Consider the following 21,584-nt stretch of genomic DNA (forward strand, 5'->3'; position numbering starts at 1 on the left):
GCACAGATTGCATTGGTTCTAAATTTCAATTTTGCCCAGTTCAGTGATTGACTGAAAACAAGAAATACTAATAGATACTTGTTGGGTGTACCTATTAAGTCTTACACAATTGATAACATATTTAGAGTATTTATGTGCTTGTTAAGTATGCATTTATATCTTTCTTAAAAAGATTTTCAATACATTTTTCTTCTGTTTACCTGTATGTGTTGATTTTTGTCCAAAGGAACCATTTCGTGAACTCAATGAAATGCTTTTCACAATACTTTTCTTTTTTTTTTTTTCCATCTGGCTAATGTGTGTGCTGTCCACAAATTGTACAAACAACTTCTAATGCTTTTTCATTGAGAAATAGAAACTAATACCTATATAACCCTTATATGTATATCAATCATTTAATGATATTGTGAAGGATGTGTGTGCTATCAAGGGAATATATATATGTTAATCTATATAAAGAGACTCATAGATGGTTGAACTTTCATTTTTTCAGTTCCACAGTTAAACAGCTTAAGTCCAGGCCCAGTAGCACAAGGCCTTAAGACTAGTCCATTTAATTTGATTTCAATATTAATATTTTAATTGATAATTTTATAAATTAGTTCATCACATTAATTTTAATGAAAGCAGCAGCACATCTCAATACAATTATTAATCTTAACTTCAAGTTGTAGCAGCGTGTCAAGAGGCGTAGTGCTCCCACATACCAGGTTGCAATTCAAAGGTCCCTGATGTACACATACCTGTGGGGTGATTTATAAGTTCAAAGGATCAAGGGAGTGGGAAGAAGCCAGTGACTCATGCAAACGTAGGTGAATAGCATCCTTAAACTTTTACAATGTATTTTGGAGAAGAAAAAAAAAAAAAAAAAGATTGTTTAAGATTCAAGCTCAGGCAACACTCAGTCTGTGGAAACAACTCAGGGTCAAAAAGAACAGTGCAAAGTAAAAAGCAGTGGTTCTTCCATGTTTGCTAGCACAGAGTTATCAGCTTTGTCTGCCTTCACCAGATGTCACAGGGCTATGAACACTTCATGGCAGGGAAGAACCACTGTGCTTGCTGATTGCTTTAGGTGCTGACACAAAAGTGAAAAATTCCTTGAGCATTTCACAAAGCCTCTGCATGATGGAAAAACGTGACCAAGGTAAAGAGCGTGGGAACATTCCTTTCCCAATGATGCTGACATCCAGTCTCAGCTATTTGAACTATGCAGAGCCAGATTTACAGAAGTGAAGATAAGAATCACAACAAACACTTTGCAACAAAAACACAGCTTTATTCAATTTCAACATTTGTATTATTTCTAAATAAAATATGCTGTGTTATTTTAGGCCTCTCTTAAACTGGCAAGCACTTCAAGAAGTGGTACATAAATATGGCACATTCAGGTGTGTATCTCTGGGGTTAATTATGCTAGTACATAAGATTATCTCATGAAAAAATATTTGATTGTTATTGCTGCTTTACAATTAGCATACTAGAAACAATTTTTTAAAAAATAGTGCTTTAAATAACATTAGTGTCGTGGATTCCTTCTCAGTATAGGAACAGGTCTGAAAATACTCTACGGTTTTAGCTCTTGATCCTAATTTGGGGCTGCAAAAGAAGAGTTTTCACATGAATACGTGTAGCAAAAAATAAAGATTTGTAAACTGTATAAGTAGCATGCACCAAGCTCACTTGGTTTTCCTTCTTTATACAACCTGATGTTCTGACTGTTAAATGTAGCTTATATTTTCACAGGAAAAAAAAAAAAAAAAAAAAAAAAAAAAAAAAACATGAAGAAATATTCAGCCACTTCTCTTGTCTGCCTTTGCAGCAACCTCAGAAAAACTGTTTAAGCGCTTAAATTCTGATGTAGCTGCAACAACCCTAATACTAAATTAAATCCCTCTTTCTGAAACTTAAGGCCCATTTCTTTTCCTCCTACTCTCAGGGAGGATAGAGAAGTGACTAATATCCTTTTATAACACATTATAAAGAGATATAACCTGTTGTGCCTCATCTCTGTCTTTATTTCTTTTCTTCTGTGTGAAGAAACTGAAACCTTTAAATCTTTTCTAAATCTCCCATTTGTTTTCCACACCTCCAGTCTCTCTTTCTAAAATTGCTCAGGACAGAACACAATACTGCAACTGATTCTTCACTAACACTGAACAGAAATGAGTAATTACCTCCATTATACTATAAACACTCCTTTCAGTATTTTCCTTGAATGACATTTTTTATAAGAACATTGCCTCTCCAACTCAGATTCACTTTGTGGTCCCCTGTAATCCTCAGATTCTCTCCTGCCTTATTATTGTCATTCAATTTCTGTCTGTGCTTTTCATTGATACTTGTCTTTAATGAATTTTATAATTTGATTTTCAGCCATCCCTCTAATGTTGATGGTTTTGGATTTTAATCCTGTCTTCCAAACTGCTTGCAGATCTTCCCAAATGGGGATTATCTGCAAATCTAGTAAATTTACTGCCCATTCAAGTGAGCAAGTAGTGAGCAATATTTTATAGTGCTAGAACTTGAAGATGGCATTATGGAAGTCTCAGTGAGATGTTCTCCCATTTTAGCAGCAAATGGTTGTTCTCAAAGTCCAGTTTTCCAATCAGTTGCACATCTACCTTATGTGAACTTAATTTAACTCATTTCTGCTTTGCTTGCTTATGAATGTCATGTGCGACTGTGTCGAAGATGCACTGTATCGACCACATCCCCTATACCTGTTTTGCTGTCAAAAAAGGAAATGAGGTCAACTGGATAGGATTTGTTTCTGACATGTCCCTGTGCAAGTTCTTTTATCTGCTTGCTGTTCTCTAGATGCCTACAAATGGATTGCTTAATACTTTGTTCCAGAATCTTGGAAATAATATTAGGACTGGCTTTTCTATAATTCTTTAGACCTTCATTTCCTTCTTTGTTAGATATGACATTGTTTTTGCCTTTCCCCAGTTTTCTAGGTATTTGTTCATTTTGCTAATTACTAGTCTGAGAAGTAGCTTTGGTTAAGTGTTTAAGGGGGTTTCATTGGGCTGTGCCATCCTGAATACATCCATTTCACCTCAGGATTCCTTAAAGTGTTCTTTTCCTATTATCTCTATGTTCCTGCTCCAAAATTCTTAATAGTAACTGAACTAAATTCTTAGTCATAATTAGTCTTTTTTTTTGTGAAGACTGAAACTGGAAAAGGTATTGAACACTTTAGCCTTTCCTGTATTACCTATTTGCTGACCTTCCAAGTTGAATACTATATTGTGTCAAGTATAACATATTATTTTCAATATGGTATTGTTTAATTATAGCACACTATTCATTTTAATGGTACTATGTGGTTATGCACTCAAATATAAAATAATATTCAACTTATTTCAATATTACCACACAATTTAATCCTAGGCCATACCTCAGTTCTTTCCAACTGTTTGATTGCATCCCACTTACAATTAATTAAATTTTGACTTTAAGCTAAGAAGTGGAATTATTCAGTATTAGTAATTATTAATAGAAAACACTCACCAAAAATAGCCAACTTATTATCCAAACACTAAATTGTGTTGCTAAAGCATCCTACCATCTTTTCAAAGCAAACACATACACAACAATTTATTAAAGTGGTTCTAAAGCTGTAGTTACATATTCTGTGACTGTAGTCAAGTCATAAAAATAGTAATACTCACCACTGTAGCTAAATAGAACCTCTTTCATTGGTGACCTGTATTAAGAACAAAAAAAAGGAAGTGAAAACAAAGTGGAGGAGAGCATAAAAACTGCCATAAAATAACCAGGTACAGGACTACAATTGCTTTGGTGGTGGACAGACAACTTCATTAAACATCTTGTCTTTTAAAAATTTAGTTTTCCTGCACTGTTAATTTATAACTATGCTTATAGGGCTTAGGATGTTTTTCATGCATTGACAGGTTTAAGGAAGCAAATATGTGCATAGCAAATTTCAAAAGGCAAAGCATTACCTTGGCTAAATGCACTTGTTGGGCTTCCAATTCCTTGTATGACCACAGCCCAGGAAGACATGGCATGTGGCCAACTTGGCAGTCACATGGCATTGATATTGTTTTCCCTTACCTTAGAAAGGCTTTCCACACTATTCAATAGAAGCCTTGTACCCAATGAGGAGCAAGGTGTATTACAGAGGTCAGTATTTGTTTATAATGGATAAATAACTGGTGGGACCACCAGAAAATGTAGTAGTTAACTATTCAAAGTCACCGTTCCAGGTGTCATTTCATTGGAGGCTTAAGTCAATGCTATCTGACAACTCCAGAAGGGACTTGTGTGGTGGAAAAGCATACAAACTCCTGATGTCTGTGGATGTTCCTAACTTGGAGAGCAGACACAGACTGCTAAGCTGAGAGTATGGCTCCTATTCTGGAGCACTTTGCCACGCTGGAGGAATAGGCCAGCAGAAGTTTTGTGAACAAGGCAAATGTGAAGTCTTACATCTAGGTTGGGTGAGTGAACAATCCAGTACAAAGGTAGCTCAGGGACTGACCAGCTGTGCAGTCACACAGAGACCTCAGGGCTAGATGACACCAAACCAAAGGAGGATCTGTACACCTGTGTGGTGAGGAAGGCCAACCTCATATCAGGCTGCATTAATTAGAGCACTGCTATATGCCATTCCCTCATAGGTTGTGAGGGAAGTCATTATTCTCTGACAGGCACTAGCAAGGCTGCATCTAGAACACAGCTTCCATATTTTGGATAGAGTAGAAAAGAGACATCAACCAACCAGAAAAAGCCCAATGGAGAGCAATCAGGATGGTTTGGGGAGTTTCCTGATTTCTGAGAAAGGCATATCATAGAATCATTAAGGTTAGAAAAGACCGCCAAGATCATCTAGTCCAACCATCCCCCCTGCAACTAGCATCACTCACCAAATCATGTCCCTAAGGTCCATGTCCAAACTTTCCTTAAATACCCCCAAGGACCATGACTCCACCACCTCCTTGGGCAACTCGTTCCAATGCCATATGAGGGCACACTAGAGGGCTTGTTTAACTTGAAGAGTAAGTGAAGGGTTATCTGTTCTCCCTCTCCAGCTACTTAAAGAGGATTTAGAGAGAATGCAGGTTTTTATAGTGAAAGGATAAGAGGCACCCAGTAGGAAATTTTAACTGCCCATAAGGAAAAATGTTTTCATCATGAGTGGTGAAACACTGTAACTGATTTTTCTGTGGTTCTATGATTCTAATTATTTATGAATTACATAAGTATTTGCATAATAAAAAATCTTTGTCAAACTACACTTGTGTTCTGACTACATATTCAAAGTAATTTCTTTTCCACTGAAATTACTGTACATTATTCCTGCTATCATTTGAAGGAGACTAAATACAACAGATTTTTCTTAAAGCCAGATAGAATTAGATTAAAATGGCAGTTTAAGTGACATGCTGACATTTCATATTTTCTCCATATCATTTTAAATATAGCCTATGCATTAGTACCCTTTTAGACTTTTTAATGTAAATTCAGCATGTAAGTAATACACTTACTGTAATTCTTTTTATAGAGATCACATTAGAAATAATACCCCATAAATTCAGAATACATTTTCCCTTGTTAATGCTTGGTGATCTAATATGCCCTTTCATGTCAATAAGCTATAACTGAAACTTTTTAGTTAAAGCAAGGAGATATCATTGAAGCTGTCAAAAAGTATTGCCCAAATACCTGTTGCAAATATAAATTTCCCATTGTGAGTATAAAGTATTAAAATTTATAAAGCTTAAAGCATTATAAAGTATAAACTAAATATAAATTATCTCCGCTGATTTTTTTTTTCTCAAAATTTAGAAACTGATGTCATTTGGACCTCCCTTTCTATTTGTAGGTATCAGAAGACTGTAGCTTACTGTTCCTCATTAGTAGCCCATCCATTATGAAATTAAAGAATTTATCCCAGCTAGCACTTGAAATTCTTATTCCCTTAGTAAAAGCAGTAGATGTTCTTACTTGTAATGTTCCTTTGCAATATCATTATATATCCAAATAAATGACACTATAAAGTTAAATGAACTGTTATGATGATATGGAGACAGTCTAGTGCTATGGTCCTTGGTTTGGACAAAATAAACTAAGGGCACTGAGACTATTGATTCAGAGAGGTCTTGTTCATTTTCTTTCAAAATATTTTGGAATATTACAGGTCAAGTCAGAACAGTTATTTTGGAGAAAAGTGACATCACAGGATTTTCTAATTTTCAATATCTGAGAGGTTTTTTTGATTGTATTACTGGTGCCCTTTCCTTTATTTTCTGCTTATTTCCTATATGCTGCTTATAATCTCTATGCCTAGTCTCTGTCTACGCATTGTTTATGAGTAACCAAATACACTCTAATTCCTTGGATAGTTTATAAACCCTGCACATCAGCAGTGCTACAAATTGGTTGGATCTTTGGTTGGATCTCATATAAACCTTTACATAAATTCTTTAGTACAAGGATTCTATCATATAATGGGTGCATTTTCTTCTTATATGTAGAATCTTTTAATGATTAATAGTAATGTTGACCTCTGACCAGGAACATTCCTTATGTAAATAAAGATAAAGAGCAATGTATAACAGAACTTTGGGCCTTATTGACATTTTCATAGAATTCATAATTTCAAAAACTTTTGGTATTAAATTTGATTAAAGCAGAGCCAGGCAGATTGTTTCCCTTATTAAGAAAAAAAAAAAAAATGAAAAAGGAAGAAAGGAAGAAAAGACAAAAGGAAGAAGAGAGAAAGAGAGAAAGAGAGAGAGGGAGAGAGAAAGAGAGGGAGAGAGAAAGAGAGGGAGAGAGAGAGAGAGGAAGGAAGGAAGGAAGGAAGGAAGGAAGGAAGGAAGGAAGGAAGGAAGGAAGGAAGGAAGGAAGGAAGGAAGGAAGGAAGGAAAATGGCAAGGGGGAGGAATCTGCACAAAAGTGTCTCAGTGAAATACTGTCTCCTCTGAAGTCAGTGGAATCAGCATTTTCTTATGAGGTCTTTTTATGAATACTGACCTTACATTAAAAATGCTAGGTCTCAATTATTTCCGATTTTTTAGGAATAACAAATAGATGAGAGAGAGTAACAGCTAGAGCAAAAGATTATGTCAACCTAAATTAACTGTACAATAAATTTGAGATTTTGAAAATTATATATGAATGAGGGGAATGAGTATGTACATTTAACACCTGTATACAATGGCTTTTTATAACTCCACAGGGACATATGCCCTATGTTCTCTCTAAATATTCTGACAGTACAGTTCTGAAAGTAATTTTTATGTCAGTCACACACCATAATATGGGCAAACACTAGGTTAAGCCACAGATCATAAGACCATAAGTATTGGAAATTACTGTCATATCTCTTGGTTAGGTTTTACAGGTGTATCCTTCAGATCCCCTCCAACTAAAAAGTGCTGGTTGTAGAGAAGGATTTCACAGGGAGGAAAATCCATTATTTGTTCTCCTGCTTTCACAAGAAAGTAGAAGATCTGATTTGCTTCATGTTACAGAAAGAAGCTGAAGCTGCATGAGGAATAGGATGCTGTTCTTCTAAACACAAAAGCAACGACTTCCAGACTTTTTCCAGTGAATACTTCACTTTGAGGAAAACAATACAAATTATTAAGTACACAGTAGCAACATCTTCCCTTTTCCCTTCTCTCACTCCTTTCATGGAGCCAAGGAAATGCTTATGTTTTACTGAGCCTTTAACCACCGATTCTTTTTCTGGAATTGCATAAATTGCACTGACTTTCTCTCATAGTGTTTTTAGCTCTGAGTGAGGAACACCAAAGGGGAAGAAATTAGCAAGTTGAGCTTACAAGTAATTTTAGATAAAGAAATGGTTAGTAAGGGCAGAGACAGAGAAATATAAAGTTTTTATTGCAGCAGTAAGAGTAACATTGGCCTTATCACTTGACAGAACTATTCCTAATCAGTTCAGCATCCAAACAAGATTTCACTGATAATAAAGGACATTTTAAATTAGGTGGAGCCTTGTGGGTTATATAAGCTTATAAAGTGTAAATTCAGCACAAACTGTTACTAGAGTTAAGATAGGTTCCTTTTAGAAGCTTCACAGAAGAAAAATAAATAAATAAAATAAAAGTCAGAGAAGCTCAGCAAGATGTTAATTGTCTAACTTTATTTTGCAAAGGCATCTTGGGGCTTACTTTGGAAAGATCCACAATATAAACCATAGCAACTCTATTTGAGAGAACCAAGGAGTGGCTCCTGGGAGGCAGAGTAAGGGGAATTGGTGGTGTAGAAACAAGTAGGAAGGGCAAGGAAAAAAAGGAGGCATCTGGAAAGCTGCAGTGAAGATTCAAACAAACAAACAAACAAAAAAGATGAAGTAACTAAGTCCCTGGATCCCTGACCAGAGAGGCTGGGGATGCACATGAGAAAAAAGAGGCTACGTTCATGTCTCACATTCTTCTGGTGCTGAACCTGCATTCTCCTGGTGCCTGTTGATCCACCCAACAGGTGAGATGTCTACCTTTTTTCTTTATCTTAACTTTTCCACAGCAGAAACCAAGATGAACTGTAAGAATATATTGACAGGCTCTGTCAACAAACTCAGAAGTCAGGCAAACCTTCTGCTTCCAATATATGAAGGTCTTGCACTCAAAACTCCATCAATATTTTGAAAAACTACTCGAAAGTCACACATTTTGTAGCAATTACTGGCAAACATCCATTTAATTTATTTAAATGCCCGTTTTGATGCTTTTAGCAAGACTAGAATCTAATTTTAAAATAAGAAAATAAAAATAATGTGTTAACAAAAATGCAATTATCATTCTTATGTGTATTATTAAATCCATCTAAAAACTTGTGATTTAATTGTGAGAATGTACCCAGTAGCAGTAGTAAAAATTAATTCCTGTGTCATAGCTGTACTCATACTGCTCTTATTCATAGTAAGTGATGCGTTTTTATGTAAATTTCTAAAATAATGTAGAAAATGTCTTTTAATTAAGGATATTCATTATATTCTAAAGTCTGCAGTAAATAATCTGATAGTTAATTAAATTATATGTGTTGATTTCAATATTGAGACAATAATTCAGATTCATGTTCATGATCCTGTTAGGAAAAATAAATAAATAAATAAATAAACTCATTGTTTGTCCCATTGTCTAAACCTTTTTAATTTTATATGCTCTGTCTCAAGAGAAAAGTAAGAATGTGTAGCAGATCAGATTTTCACTTCAGATTTCTTTGAGTGAATTATCTATGATAACCACTGTGGTCCTAGAGAGTAAAGATGTGAAAGTAGTAACGAATCAGTCACTGAATATAAATTTCAGGAAGATTTGTGTTCTCCTTCAAAGTCAAATAAAACTGGCACTGAATTTTGATGTTGGGCAAGCTACCTCTTTGCATGCTGTCTGAAGGTTTCTTGACAGTCCTTTATAAAATTCTCAACAACTAATTGTCCTAAGAGATTCTGGCAGTTCTTGCTTCTGGAGTTTAAAACAGAAGCTATACCAGCGACCAGAAATTGGGGAATGTATGATTTAAATCACAGAATCACAGAATTGTCTAGGTTGGAAAAGACCTTGAGATTATCGAGTCCAACCTCTGACCTAACACTAACAAGTCCTCCACTAAATCATATCACTAAGTTCAACATTTAAACATCTTTTAAAGACCTCCAGGGATGGTGACTCCACCACTTCCCTGGGTAGCCCATTCCAATGCCTCACAACCCTCTCAGTAAAGAAGTTCTTCCTAATATCCAACCTAAAACACCCCTGGTGTAACTTTAGCCTGTTTCCCCTCATCCTGTCACCAGGCACGTGGGAGAACCCCCACCTCGCTACAGCCTCCTATAATGTATTTATAAAGAGCAATAAGGTCGCCCCTGAGCCTTCTCTTCTCCAGGCTGAACACAGCTCCCTCAGCCGCTCCTCATAAGACTTGTTTTCTAGACCCTTCACCAGCTTCATTGCCCTTCTCTGGACACCCTTGAGCACCTCAATGTTTTTCTTGTAGTGAGGGGCCCAAAACCGAACACAGTACTTGAGGTGCGGCCTCACCCGAGCCAAGTACAAGGGGACAATCACTTGCCTGGTCCTGCTGACCACACTCTTTCTGATACAAGCCAGGATGCTGTTGACCTTGGCCACCTGAGCACACTGCTGGCTCATATTCAGCTGACTATCAACCAATACTCCCAGGTCCTTCTCTGCCAGGCAGCTTTCCACCCACTCAGCTCCCAGCCTGTAGCTCTGGTTATTGTGCCCCAGGTGCAGGACCCAGCACTTGGCCTTGTTGAACTTCATACAGTTGACCTTAGCCCATTGGTCCAGCCTATCCAGATCCTCCTGCAGAGCCTTCCTACCCTCAAGCAGATCGACACATGCACCTAACTTGGTGTCATCTGCGAATTTACTGAGGGTGCACTCGATCCCCTCATCCAGATCATCGATAAAGATATTAAAGAGGACTGGCCCCAGTACCGAGCCCTGGGGAACGTCACTAGTGACCACCCTCCAACTGGATTTGACGCCATTAACCACAACTCTTTGGGCCGGGCTATCCAGCCAGTTTTTAACCCAATGAAGCGTGCGTCAGTCAGTGAACAGCCAGTTTCTTGAGGAGAATGTTGTGGGAAGCAGTGTCAAAAGCCTTGCTGAAGTCAAGGTAGGCCACATCCAGAGCCTTTCCCTCATCCACTAAGTGCATCACTTTGTCATGGAAGATCAGGTTCGTCAAGCAGGACCTGCCTTTCATAAACCCATGCTGACTGGGCCTGATCACCTGGCTGCCCTGAAAGTGCCACGTGATGACACTCAAGATAATCTGCTCCATGAGTTTCCCTGGCACTGAGGTCAAACTGACAGGCCTATAGTTCTCTGGGTCTACCCTCCGGTCCTTCTTGTAGATGGGCATTTTGCTAGCCGCCAATCGACTGGGACCTCCCCTGATAACCAGGACTGTTGATAAATGATGGAAGGTGGCTTGGCCAGCTCCTCCGCCAGTTCTCTCAGCATCCTCGGGTGGATCCCATCTGGCCCCATCAACTTCTGTACATCCAAGTGCCGTAGCAGGTCGCCAACCATTTCCTTATGGATAGTGAGGGCCACATTCTGCTCCCCATCCCCTTCCACTAGTTCAGGGTACTGGGTATCCAGAGAGCAACTGGTTTCGCCGCTAAAGACTGAGGCATAGAAGGCATTAAGCACCTCAGCCTTTTCCTCATCTTTTGTAACTAAGTTTCCCCCTGCATCCAGTAAAGGATGGAGATTCTCCTTAGTCCTCCATTTTGCATTGATGTATTTGTAAAAACATTTTTTGTTGTCTTTGACGACAGTCATCAGATTGAGCTCTAGATGAGCTTTGGCCTTTCTAATTTTGTCCCTGCACAGCCTCGCAACATCCTTATAGTCCTCCCGAGTGGCCCGCCCTCTTTTCCAAAGACTATAAACCCTCTTTTTTCTCCTAAACTCAATCCACAATTCTCTGTTCAGCCAAGCTGGTCATCTTCCGTGCCGGCTCGTCTTTGGGCATGTGGGGACAGACCACTCCTATGCCATTAGGGTTTCCTTCTTGAAGAGTGCCCAGCCTTCCTGGACTCCTCTGCCCTTCAGAACCCTTGGGACTTACTTTTTTAACAAATCCCACTTGATATCATCCCAGCAGCACACACCAGAAACCTGAAATGTTAGTGTTAATTCAAATTCACACAAACAGCACAGCCTCCAAAACAACTCTTTTTTTTTTTTTTTTCTTTCTTTCTTTCTTTCTTTCTTTCTTTCTTTCTTTCTTTCTTTCTTTCTTTCTTTCTTTCTTTCTTTCTTTCTTTTTAATCATTAAGAATAATTAATGTTTATCTAGCTCATGCACTGGACAAGAGCAGGTTTGTGAGCTCAGCACATTTTTGCTCATCAACTCATACATATGTTACATAAATAAATTATTAAGCTAGCATCCAAATGCATAAACCCATTAAATGTCAACTGATTACCTCCTTAGAGCTGAGTGTTTCATTTTCTGGAATAGGCACTATGGGATGACTGGGCTGCCAAGCCAAAATGTCACGGGATGGAGGGAGCATGAGGTTAAAAAAGGGAAAAGAAAATTAGTTATCAGTTCAATTTCTGTATAAAATATCACACAATTTTAACAATGAAAGACAGTACCCTCAGTCATGCAAAGGACAGCAATGTAATGAGTTCCTACTCGCATTCAACAGTATCTGTATGTTTACTGCTCCTGTCTATTTCAAGGTATGGCCTGCTTTCTGTTATATCATATTCCCATAATTAAAAGGGTGGGGAAAGATAAATCACTTTCCAATTTAAAAGAGTCATCTCAAGTCAAAATCACAGCAAGGGCATCTGCCTTAAAATGCATTCAGTATGAGATAATGCACATAAAGTTAGTTAAAACTGAAGTCATATTTCTATCACTTTGAGTAAGTCTTCTTAAATCACATCTAAAGGACCTCTCCTTAATCTTACATTTCAGATACATAAATCATGAAAACATTTAATTAAAATAAATAAATAAAGAACTGTATAACAGTAATTAGTATGTGCAGAAAGGACTTTATAATTTTCCAGTGTGTTTTGAGTACTATAGGATTTGCATCTGAGTAATGAAGTTTGATGGATGATATTCAAATGAAGAACCATATCAATTTCAATAAGATTTGAAGAGAATACAGGATAAGACAGAACGTATATAGCAATATTAAGATCACAAGTTTGTGAAGTTTTCATATTCAGCATCCTCTTTAGAGCAAAGGTCATGGAAACTATTGGAGCTTTGGTATTTTAGAATTGTAGAAAGATAAGGTTGGAAGAAGCCTTCAAAGTTCAATGTGTCAACAGCACTACTTTGTTTTGTTACTTAGAACAAATAATACATTAGCAGATGATGCATTTCTTAAAAAAATACTGGTCTTGCCCTAGAAAATTAACTTTGATTCTGAGCTTCTTAAGGTGTAAAGCTGATCTGGCAATCTAACTCTATAAAAAAAAAGTGTGACATTGAAGTGGCACATACTGTTTATAATTACGTTATGGATCTGTTCTATATCGCCAGACTTTGTCATACTTTTGTCATACTTTTGAAAATTCACCCTGCTTCATTTTCAAGGAATCAGGAGCCAAGTCTATAGCAACAGCAGCAATTTTTAATCATTTAACATTTTTCTCTTCTTTTTCCCTTCCTGAAAATGGAAAGGCATATTAATAACTTTAGGCAATACGTTTATTTAATGTATTTATTTTATAAATTTAGGCAAGGAAATAATTTTAGACAAAGGAAAGTTAAGGAAGGGGTAAGGGAACTAGGTGTCGGCAGCAACATCCCTCCCTCTACCACAGACCTGATTCCTGATTTCATCTGGCACAATGACCAAGGCAGCCCACAGACCTTGCACCACCCTACTGCTGCAGCACAGCTCTTTACAACACAGGAGATGTTTAACAGCTGACACAGGAGACAGAAGTTCGATTTCCAAACCCAGAATCCTGCAGCTACAGAGGTTAGACAATCCTTGATGATATACAGGGACAAAATTCTAGCAACATCTGCAGTGTATTAACAAACTTATTTCATTTAAATGAACCCTGTTTTGAATTACTTATTGTCTCACCAGAATTTGGTATTTATGTATTCCAGAAAAAAATAAGAATCACCAAAAGAACACAGGAGGTATTGATCATGTTCTGTTTATTTTCTAATGTGCATTTAAGCCCTCTGAGAAGCAGGACTTCCACTACTAGGGTAAGGAAACCTACATAGTTAGGTAGTGAACTGAGAATACAGCAACTCTTTTTCTCAAATTGCTCATGCATCCAATCAATGAAAAATGCACTTTTATTGTATTATCTAGTCCTAGACTTTCTTGCTGGTACTCATTGCCTACTGTACTTACCTGAAATTCCTACTGATTCTGCCTTGCTTTGTTCCTTGAGTATGAGGTATGAGGTCTTGAGTCCCTCCTTAGGCCTGACAAATAATAATCTTATTTTTTTTTTTTTTCCTCCAAAATGTATCTTTATTTTATTTTGATAGCATAGTGATTGCAAATAACAGTCCCTATGAAGACAGAAAGTTATCTATATTTTCTGGACAGACACTGTCAATACTGATTACTTCGTAGAGATTTAATTGAACGAAAAGACGTGAGAGGACTTCAAGGACTTCACTGATTAATGCCAGGAAGAAAAGTTAATGCAGAAGTTAAGCTGTAGCAAAAAAAATGAATAACATACAATTTTCTGAAGTCTGCTCTCACAAGTCTTCTCTCATGTAAAAACCTTGAAGAATTATTGCAGAAGAGTGCATACTAGTCAGATGTCTGAAGGCCTGGTTTTGCCATGACATGGGGTCTAGAAAGTCACAGCTATCTAGATTTATAAATGACTTTCAGTAGTCCTTGAGTGAATATGGAGAACATCAAAAAAGTACTACATCCCGTCTGGTAAAATAACACTTAGACTTGCAGGTCCCTAAAAGGAGGGTGTTGCTTTTTTCCCTGTAATCATATAGCTCTATCTCGGCCAGATGTGAAGGAGATGAGTGCTTTGGCCTGGGTGAGTTCATCCTAACAACCTGAAAGCCTATTCCTGTCTTATTTCCATAACCTGTCGATGTAATGTGAAACATGTCAGCCTTCTGTGGAACAGGCCCCATGCTTTTTCTCCACAGTTTAGCCAAGAGGCCACAAAGTCTTATCCTTTCCTCTCTGATTTGTCTTCATGATTTTTGTGTTCTCGAGTGCCACTACAAGCAGGATAGAAAATGGTGTCCCAGTGCACTTGCTTTCTGCAGCTCCATGTGTAAGTACTTGATTCTTTTGGAAGAAAGTGAGAGAAGTTTGAACTTCTGCAAGCTGTGATGGGCACTATACTTGGTTATTTCAGGTGTCTGGGCAAGTGCTAAAGCAGGGTATTGGCACCTGTTTCTTGTTCTCTCTGCATGGTAGTCAGCCTAAGGTGTTCAGAGGACACTTAACAGGACATACAGCCTAACTCATTAAACTCAGCCTTGTACCTGGATCACAGTACAACATACAGACTTAAGTCTGGGAAAGAAATCCTCAGAATATGAAGGTCATTTCTCTGCAAAGATGAGCTATCAAACACATAGTACCAGAAAATCAGCTTAAAAGTAACAGAAATGCAAGGTAGGCAGAACAAGTTGGGATTAACTGTTCCTTACTAGACTTTGTGTGACTATCATCCCTCAGAGTCATAGAGGAATGTGCCCATGTCCACAAGATCTGAAGTGTGAATGTAATTTGGACTCTGTACTTTTTACTGGTTTGTTGTCTTCATGAGACCTCATCCTGTTCTGTCACTGGCAATCTTCCATCCCCAGGTCAAAGCAGCTGGCAGGGAGCCTTATTTGTTTTCCTACGAATTTAGAAGAATTGCGTCTGTTTATGTTGGACGATGCTCGTAATGCTTTTATAATCTCTGTTCTTGATTCTTTGACCAGTTATAAAATTCTATATTATTCTTATAAAGTTGATTAATGATTCAAAATTTTTCTGAGTCTCACACAGTTTTCTGGTGAAGTGACACTTGATTATTTCTAAGAACAGTGAAAGAGCAAACTAAACAAATCTGTGTTTGTAGCTGTGAAAATTGTACTGAAGAGATTAGAATATCCTCACAATATATAAGTATTTACAGCATTTAAGTTCAAAGAGAAATTACCTACCTGGCCAAAATAACCTTGTAAAGACTCGGCCAACGCTTAGAAAAGAGGCAGTTATATAACATCTTAGTTAGACCTTTGTTCATTTAGTTCTGTAGAGTAATCAGCAAAACATATTTGCCTTTAAAAGGTCAATTTACTTTTATTGTGCTATGAATCACAGCTGCCTCAACTAATATAAAGCTTTCTGAAGTGTTCTCAATATAAGACCTTTTTCACAAGTCTAAGTCACTCTCTAGAGGATCTACAACCTTTGATAATTGAGACACAGGTTTAAAACTCTTTGGAACAAGAGGTAATATGCATAAGAAATAAGAATGTTTCCAATAAAGTAGCCAGAAAACATTCACTTTTATACCATTCTTTCAAAATACTCCATTAAATCTTTAATCATAGAATGGTTTAGATTGGAAGGCACCTTAAAAACCATCTAGTTCCAGCCTCCCCACCATGTGAAGGCCACCTCCTACTAGACCAGGTAGCTCAAAGCCTCATCCAACCTGGCCTTGAACACTTCCAGGGATTTGGGCATCCACAATTTCTGTGGGAAACCTGCTCCAGTGCCTCACCACCGTCTGAGTAAAGAATTTCTTCCTAATATCTAATCTAAACCTACTATCTTTTAGTTTAAAGACATTCCCACTTCTTCTATCACTCCACTTCCTGACAAAGAGTCTCTCCCCAGCTTTCTCCTAGGTACCGAAAGGCTGCTATCAGGTCTCCCCAGAGCCTTCTATTCTCCAGGCAGAACAACCCCAGATCTCTCAGCTTGTCCTCATAGGAGAGATGCTCCGGACCTTTGATCATCTTTGTGGTCCTGCTCTGGACTTGCTCTGATAGGTCCATGTCCTTCTTGTGCTGGGGGCCCCTGAGCTGAACACAGCAGTTCAAGTGAGGTCTCACAAGAACACAGTAGAGTGGGACAAACACCTCCCTTGATCTGTTGTCCATTCTTCTTCTGATGCAGCCCAGGATACAGTTGGCTGTCTGGGCTGCAAGAGCACATTGCCAGATTATGTTGAGCTTCTTGTCAACCAACAATCCCAGATCCTTCTCATTAGGCTTGCTCCCAATCCACGCTCTCTGCCTAGCCAGTATTTTTGCTTGGGATTGCCTTGGCCCAAATACAGGACCTTGCTCTTGGCCTTATTGAACTTCATGAGGTTCACACAGGCCCACCTCTCAAGCCTGTTCAGGTCCCTCTGGATGGCCCCTTTGTAGAATGCCATAAGATTTGTCAGGCGTAATCTGCCCTTAGTGAAGCCATGTTGGCTGTCATCAATTACCTCCTTGTTTTTCATGTGCTTTAGCAGAGTTTCCAGGAATATCTGCTCCATGATCTAGCCAGACACAGAGGTGAGACTGACTGGCCTGCAGGTCCCCAGGTTTTACTTTTTTCCCTTTTTAAACACTGGGGTTATGTTTCCCGTCTTACAGTCACTGGAAACTTCACCAGACTGCCACAACTTCTCAAATGATGGATAGTGGCTTAGTAACTTCATCTGCCAGTTCCCTCAGGACACCCAGATGCATCTCATCAGACCCCATGGACTTTGCAAGTTTAGGTTCCTTAGCTGGTCTCAAACCTGGTCTTCTCATACAGTGGGAAGTTCATCATTCATCCCGTCCCTGCCTTTGCCTTCTGAGTCTTGGACTATGAGGCTACAGCTCTTGCTGGTGGAGACTGAGGCAAAAAAAACAATGAATACCTCAGCCTTCTTCATATCCTGGGTAACCAGGTCTCCCATTTCCTTCTGGAGAGGGCTCAGTGTACCTATAGAAGCCTTTCTTGTTGCCCTTGATATCCCTGGCAAAATTTAATTCTAATAGGGCTTATAGGGCTTTAGCTTTCCACTAACACTAATCCACACTGACAGTAAATTAGGTATTCAAGACTCTTTTAAATATAGTCATTCTTTCTCACTAGGAAAAATGACTAATTTCTTATTATTTCAGGGACTAAACATGCTTATTTATACAGGCATAACCAGCAAACACTTTTATAAAACTGTTTTCTGGATAACCACTTTTTCTGAGTACAAGTGTATGAAATCCAGAGTACCAATAAATGGTATACACCAGCAGAGTATACATCAAGAGGTATACCTCAAAAGAGGTATACATCAGCAGAGCAAGAACTACACTCAACTAAAGAGAGAGAAAATAAATAATGGAAACAGACAATTTATAATTATGATGTATGCAGTTTTTCTGAAATGACACTATAAAATCACATTCAAAGATTCAGTCAGTTAAGCAACCAATTCTTTTGCAACTTTCATCTCTCTGCAAGGAAATATAAAGTAGAAGTGGTGATTGTAACAAAGATTAATATTGTGCCTTCAGCCAGGTATGCAGTAGAGCATACTGATTAAATTGCAAACCATTACTATACACAACTGCATTTTTGCTTTTTTAACTCAAAGATTTCCAAACTCTTTCCAGATAGCAGTAAGGACATGCACAACAGGGACAAATAATGCAGACACTGTTCCCTGGCAGGTTCTCCAAGGATAGAGCCCTGGAGAGGCACCAGAGCAAAGTGCAATGGAAAGATTTGCATCTGAATAAGTAGAGGCTACAGGAACTATAAGTCTTAGTGGTGGAGATTGTTTGTCTCAGAGGTAAGTAAAGCTGGTAGGGAACTGGTGAAAACACACAGAGGCCCAGAAGTGCATCAGTTTTCCTTGGGCTGCCCTTTCCCAGGCCAGGTTCAACTTCTCATGCAAGGCTAGTCCAAGAGGGAAATGGTTGAGGAATTTCTGACATTATTTTTCAATGAAAGAGGGCTAGCAACAAGAAAACAAAGCTTTCTGTAAACAATGTGATTTCTTTTGCAGATTTAATTACTCACTTAGAAAATAAAAATTGTTTCAAAATAATAAATCCTGACCATAACTGGAATATTGTGATTTCTGACCAAAATGTTTCATTTTGGATAACTTCCATGAAATATTAAAGTGGATTTCACCAACATTGTGTTTTGTGGAAATTATGGGAAGAGTCTCCACTTTCTACTGTGGGATAATTGAGTTCTGCAGCTCCTTGCAGGGATAACTTCACTAAAGGTGATGATAGGAGCTGGTTGCCAGGCAGGGTACCAGGCTAATACGGAAGACCTGAGGAATCGTATGGAAGACATGAGAATCCTAACCTACACAAGAAATGGAGTAAGGCAGCAGAGGAGACAAGAAGTTTCTAATCACACAGCTTAGTGTTATCTGCTTTGGATTAGTTCACATAACCCTACTGATGCATTTTGATTTAAGGAGTATTTAAATTTGTTTTCAAAATTTCATTTGTAATGGAAACAAAACAAATATTTCAGAATTTCCAGCAACACGAACATTTGAAATTTTCTCAGTATATTGACTGTGACCTATTTGTGAACTGACAGAAATCAAGTCATTGCTTAGCAATGACTTGAAGCATCCACTTGATGGATGCTTCCATGCCTCAGGAAGGAGGTCACTGCTCATTGAATCAGAACAGCTGAAGAACTTTAAACATCACTACTTTCAAATTCCAGGCAAAAGCGTGAAATTAAATGGATTTCAGAGCTGACTTTCCTCCATCACATTTACTTCCCAGACTAGACGCATAATTGAACAAGTCCTGTTCCCTGATTGACTTTCCAATGCAACAAAGATTTTTGACCTTAGGTGCTTTAAATCCAAGCCCCAAACTTTGACTGAATCTTCATGAGTATATATGTGTAACTCTCAACAAACATATTAAAATTTGTATTAAGATCATATTTGCCCTAACTATGAAAATGATAGACACTCTTTACATATGGAGAAAAACAAAAAAAAACAAACAAACAAACAAAAAGCAAGTATTATAACTTACAATTTATTATATATGATCTCTTTATCAAAGTTCAAAATTTTTTTTCAAACAAACAAACAAAAATAAAACACTAATGCCTTGATATTCATAACATCTCTGAAACACAGGTAAATACCATCTTCCTTATACCAAGTAAGTACATACTTACCAAAGTACATACTCACCAAAACTAATTTTATTATACTTTTTTTTAAACATAACTGGAAGTGGAGTTAATTAAGGCCATATTTCAGAGTACACATTATATCGATACCTGCAATAAAAGTTAAGTGAATTCTAATTGCACCAATTTTTCCTTTAAAATGTAAAGTTTCCAAAGGTTCATCAGCTTTTGATGTTTTTACTTTTTCTCAATGCCTCAGAAGAGTTATTTACAATCTGAAAAATCAGCAGGAAATTCTCTAGAAACATCTGTGTTCAGTGAGGTCTAAAATACAATTTTCTCTAAAGCTCTGAGTGTTTTGGAGTAGCTTCCATTTGTTATGTGTTTGTTTGTTTGTTTGCTTTTCCTTTTGTGTCTGTGTTTGAATCCACATGCTTTATGACTGGTCTTCACTGCCTTTGATTAAAAGTGTATAATTATCATTTGTTTACCCACTGAATCTTGTTTGATATTTTTCACACAAATTTACTTCTGTTCTTTTTATATTCTTGTATTGTTTTTATTACTATCTTACAAGAAAAGACATGGCCCCAGGTTGCAGTTCCCATTTGCAAAGTATTTATAGAGATTATTTTTAACAATCCCATTTTGCTGGTTTCAGATTCCTATGGATATGGAGTTGTATCCAGTCCCAAATTCAACCTTCGCTTAGGCTCTTAGCATCAGGAGCAGCCCCCAGGCTGTGGCAAGTTTGTCCCCATCACCACAGGGCTTGTCATAGAATTAATTCCTTTCAAAAACCAACATTAGAAGCAGATGTTAAGAGTGTTGTGGTACTTGAGTTTCCTTCTCTTGTTGTCCTAAAATGTATTAATCTGAAGATACAGAAGGCTAAGATAAAGATTTCTCAGAAAACAGTTGCTAGCTAGGGCCAGATTTTCTCTTATATTTGATATTATTGTATGTGTTAAAAATGTCTTCCTGAAATCTACTTTGCAGAAAACTATACACAATCATCCTAGAATGCCAGACATAAGTCCGAACTCAAGTTTGAAATTATGTGGAAACTTCTAGGAATTAAGACAAAGTATTATAATGCACATTTTGGTGTTTGAGAATGTTTTAGGCTAATCCAGCAGAGGCTGTCTGTGTAAACATGAAGGCAGAAAGAAACAGAAGCAGCTGTGTGTTCCAAGAGGAAGTCTGTACACTTCTAGGCACAGCATTCCCTGTGCAAATTTTGATTTCTAAGTATGGACAGGGCCTGCTGGGGTTTGATCCTACTGTGTTCATGAAAACAGTGTTTTTTCATGTGTGTTTTCTAAATCAACAGACTTACACCAAAGAAATACCAGGCTTCTACCGTTAACAGCTTCCCCTAGTGGAAATAAAGACAGACAGGCTTTCAAAATTACCTCACTGCCCTGGCCAAAAGGAGTGATGCAGAAATTGATTTTTTTTTTTCCCCTTTGGAAGAGCCGTCTCTGCAGGAGTGGGGAGTGGATAGCAGAACTCTTTCCAGAGACTAAGACATCTCCACATTAAGTGCATGCCGCTGTGGCTCCTGTTGAGCCTAAACTACCTCCCTGTTCTGTTGCTAATCTGATGGCTTCAAAGAAAGCAATTGATTACCAAGTTAAGATACTTCTAAAGTGCTTTAGTTTAAATGCTTTTCTTTGAAGATGTGCTGAGCAAGAACTCCAGAGGCATTTTCTGGAGACATTATCAAACTAAGTCCAAAGTAATAGAAATGTCACCTAAGCATGATATGATTAAAATGGCTCACTAAGCCCAAGGAATGCAATAAAAGAATATACAAAGGAGAGACAGCAATATAAAACATTAATACTTTCCCAGCTAGGAGGTCCAGTTTGTAGCAGAGCAATAATTAACTAGCTTGTTTGCTTCTGATTTTCTTTTCCTATACTAAAGCAATTGTTCTCAGCAC

General features: G+C 37.8%; 1 protein-coding gene across 6 annotated transcripts in view; it reads right to left on the minus strand.

Moving 5' to 3' along the window:
- Positions 1 to 1,255: 1,255 nt before the first annotated feature.
- MLIP (muscular LMNA interacting protein) overlaps positions 1,256 to 21,584 on the minus strand; it is a 121,947-nt gene continuing 101,618 nt past the window's right edge. For 5 of the 6 annotated variants that reach the window (XM_082758036.1, XM_082758033.1, XM_082758032.1 and 2 more), the window contains 3 exons: positions 11,972 to 12,025; positions 3,675 to 3,709; positions 1,256 to 1,596 (listed from right to left, as the gene is read on the minus strand). In XM_082758036.1, coding sequence (XP_082614162.1) covers positions 3,683 to 3,709; positions 11,972 to 12,025 — 81 coding nt within the window. In that variant the 3' untranslated portion in view covers positions 1,256 to 1,596; positions 3,675 to 3,682. The remainder of the gene's footprint in view (positions 1,597 to 3,674; positions 3,710 to 11,971; positions 12,026 to 21,584) is intronic. The other variant, XM_082758034.1, reaches the window with a different exon arrangement.

This window comes from Aythya marila (assembly GCF_965140915.1).
Source record: "Aythya marila genome assembly, chromosome: 3".
Classification (NCBI taxonomy): domain Eukaryota; kingdom Metazoa; phylum Chordata; class Aves; order Anseriformes; family Anatidae; genus Aythya; species Aythya marila.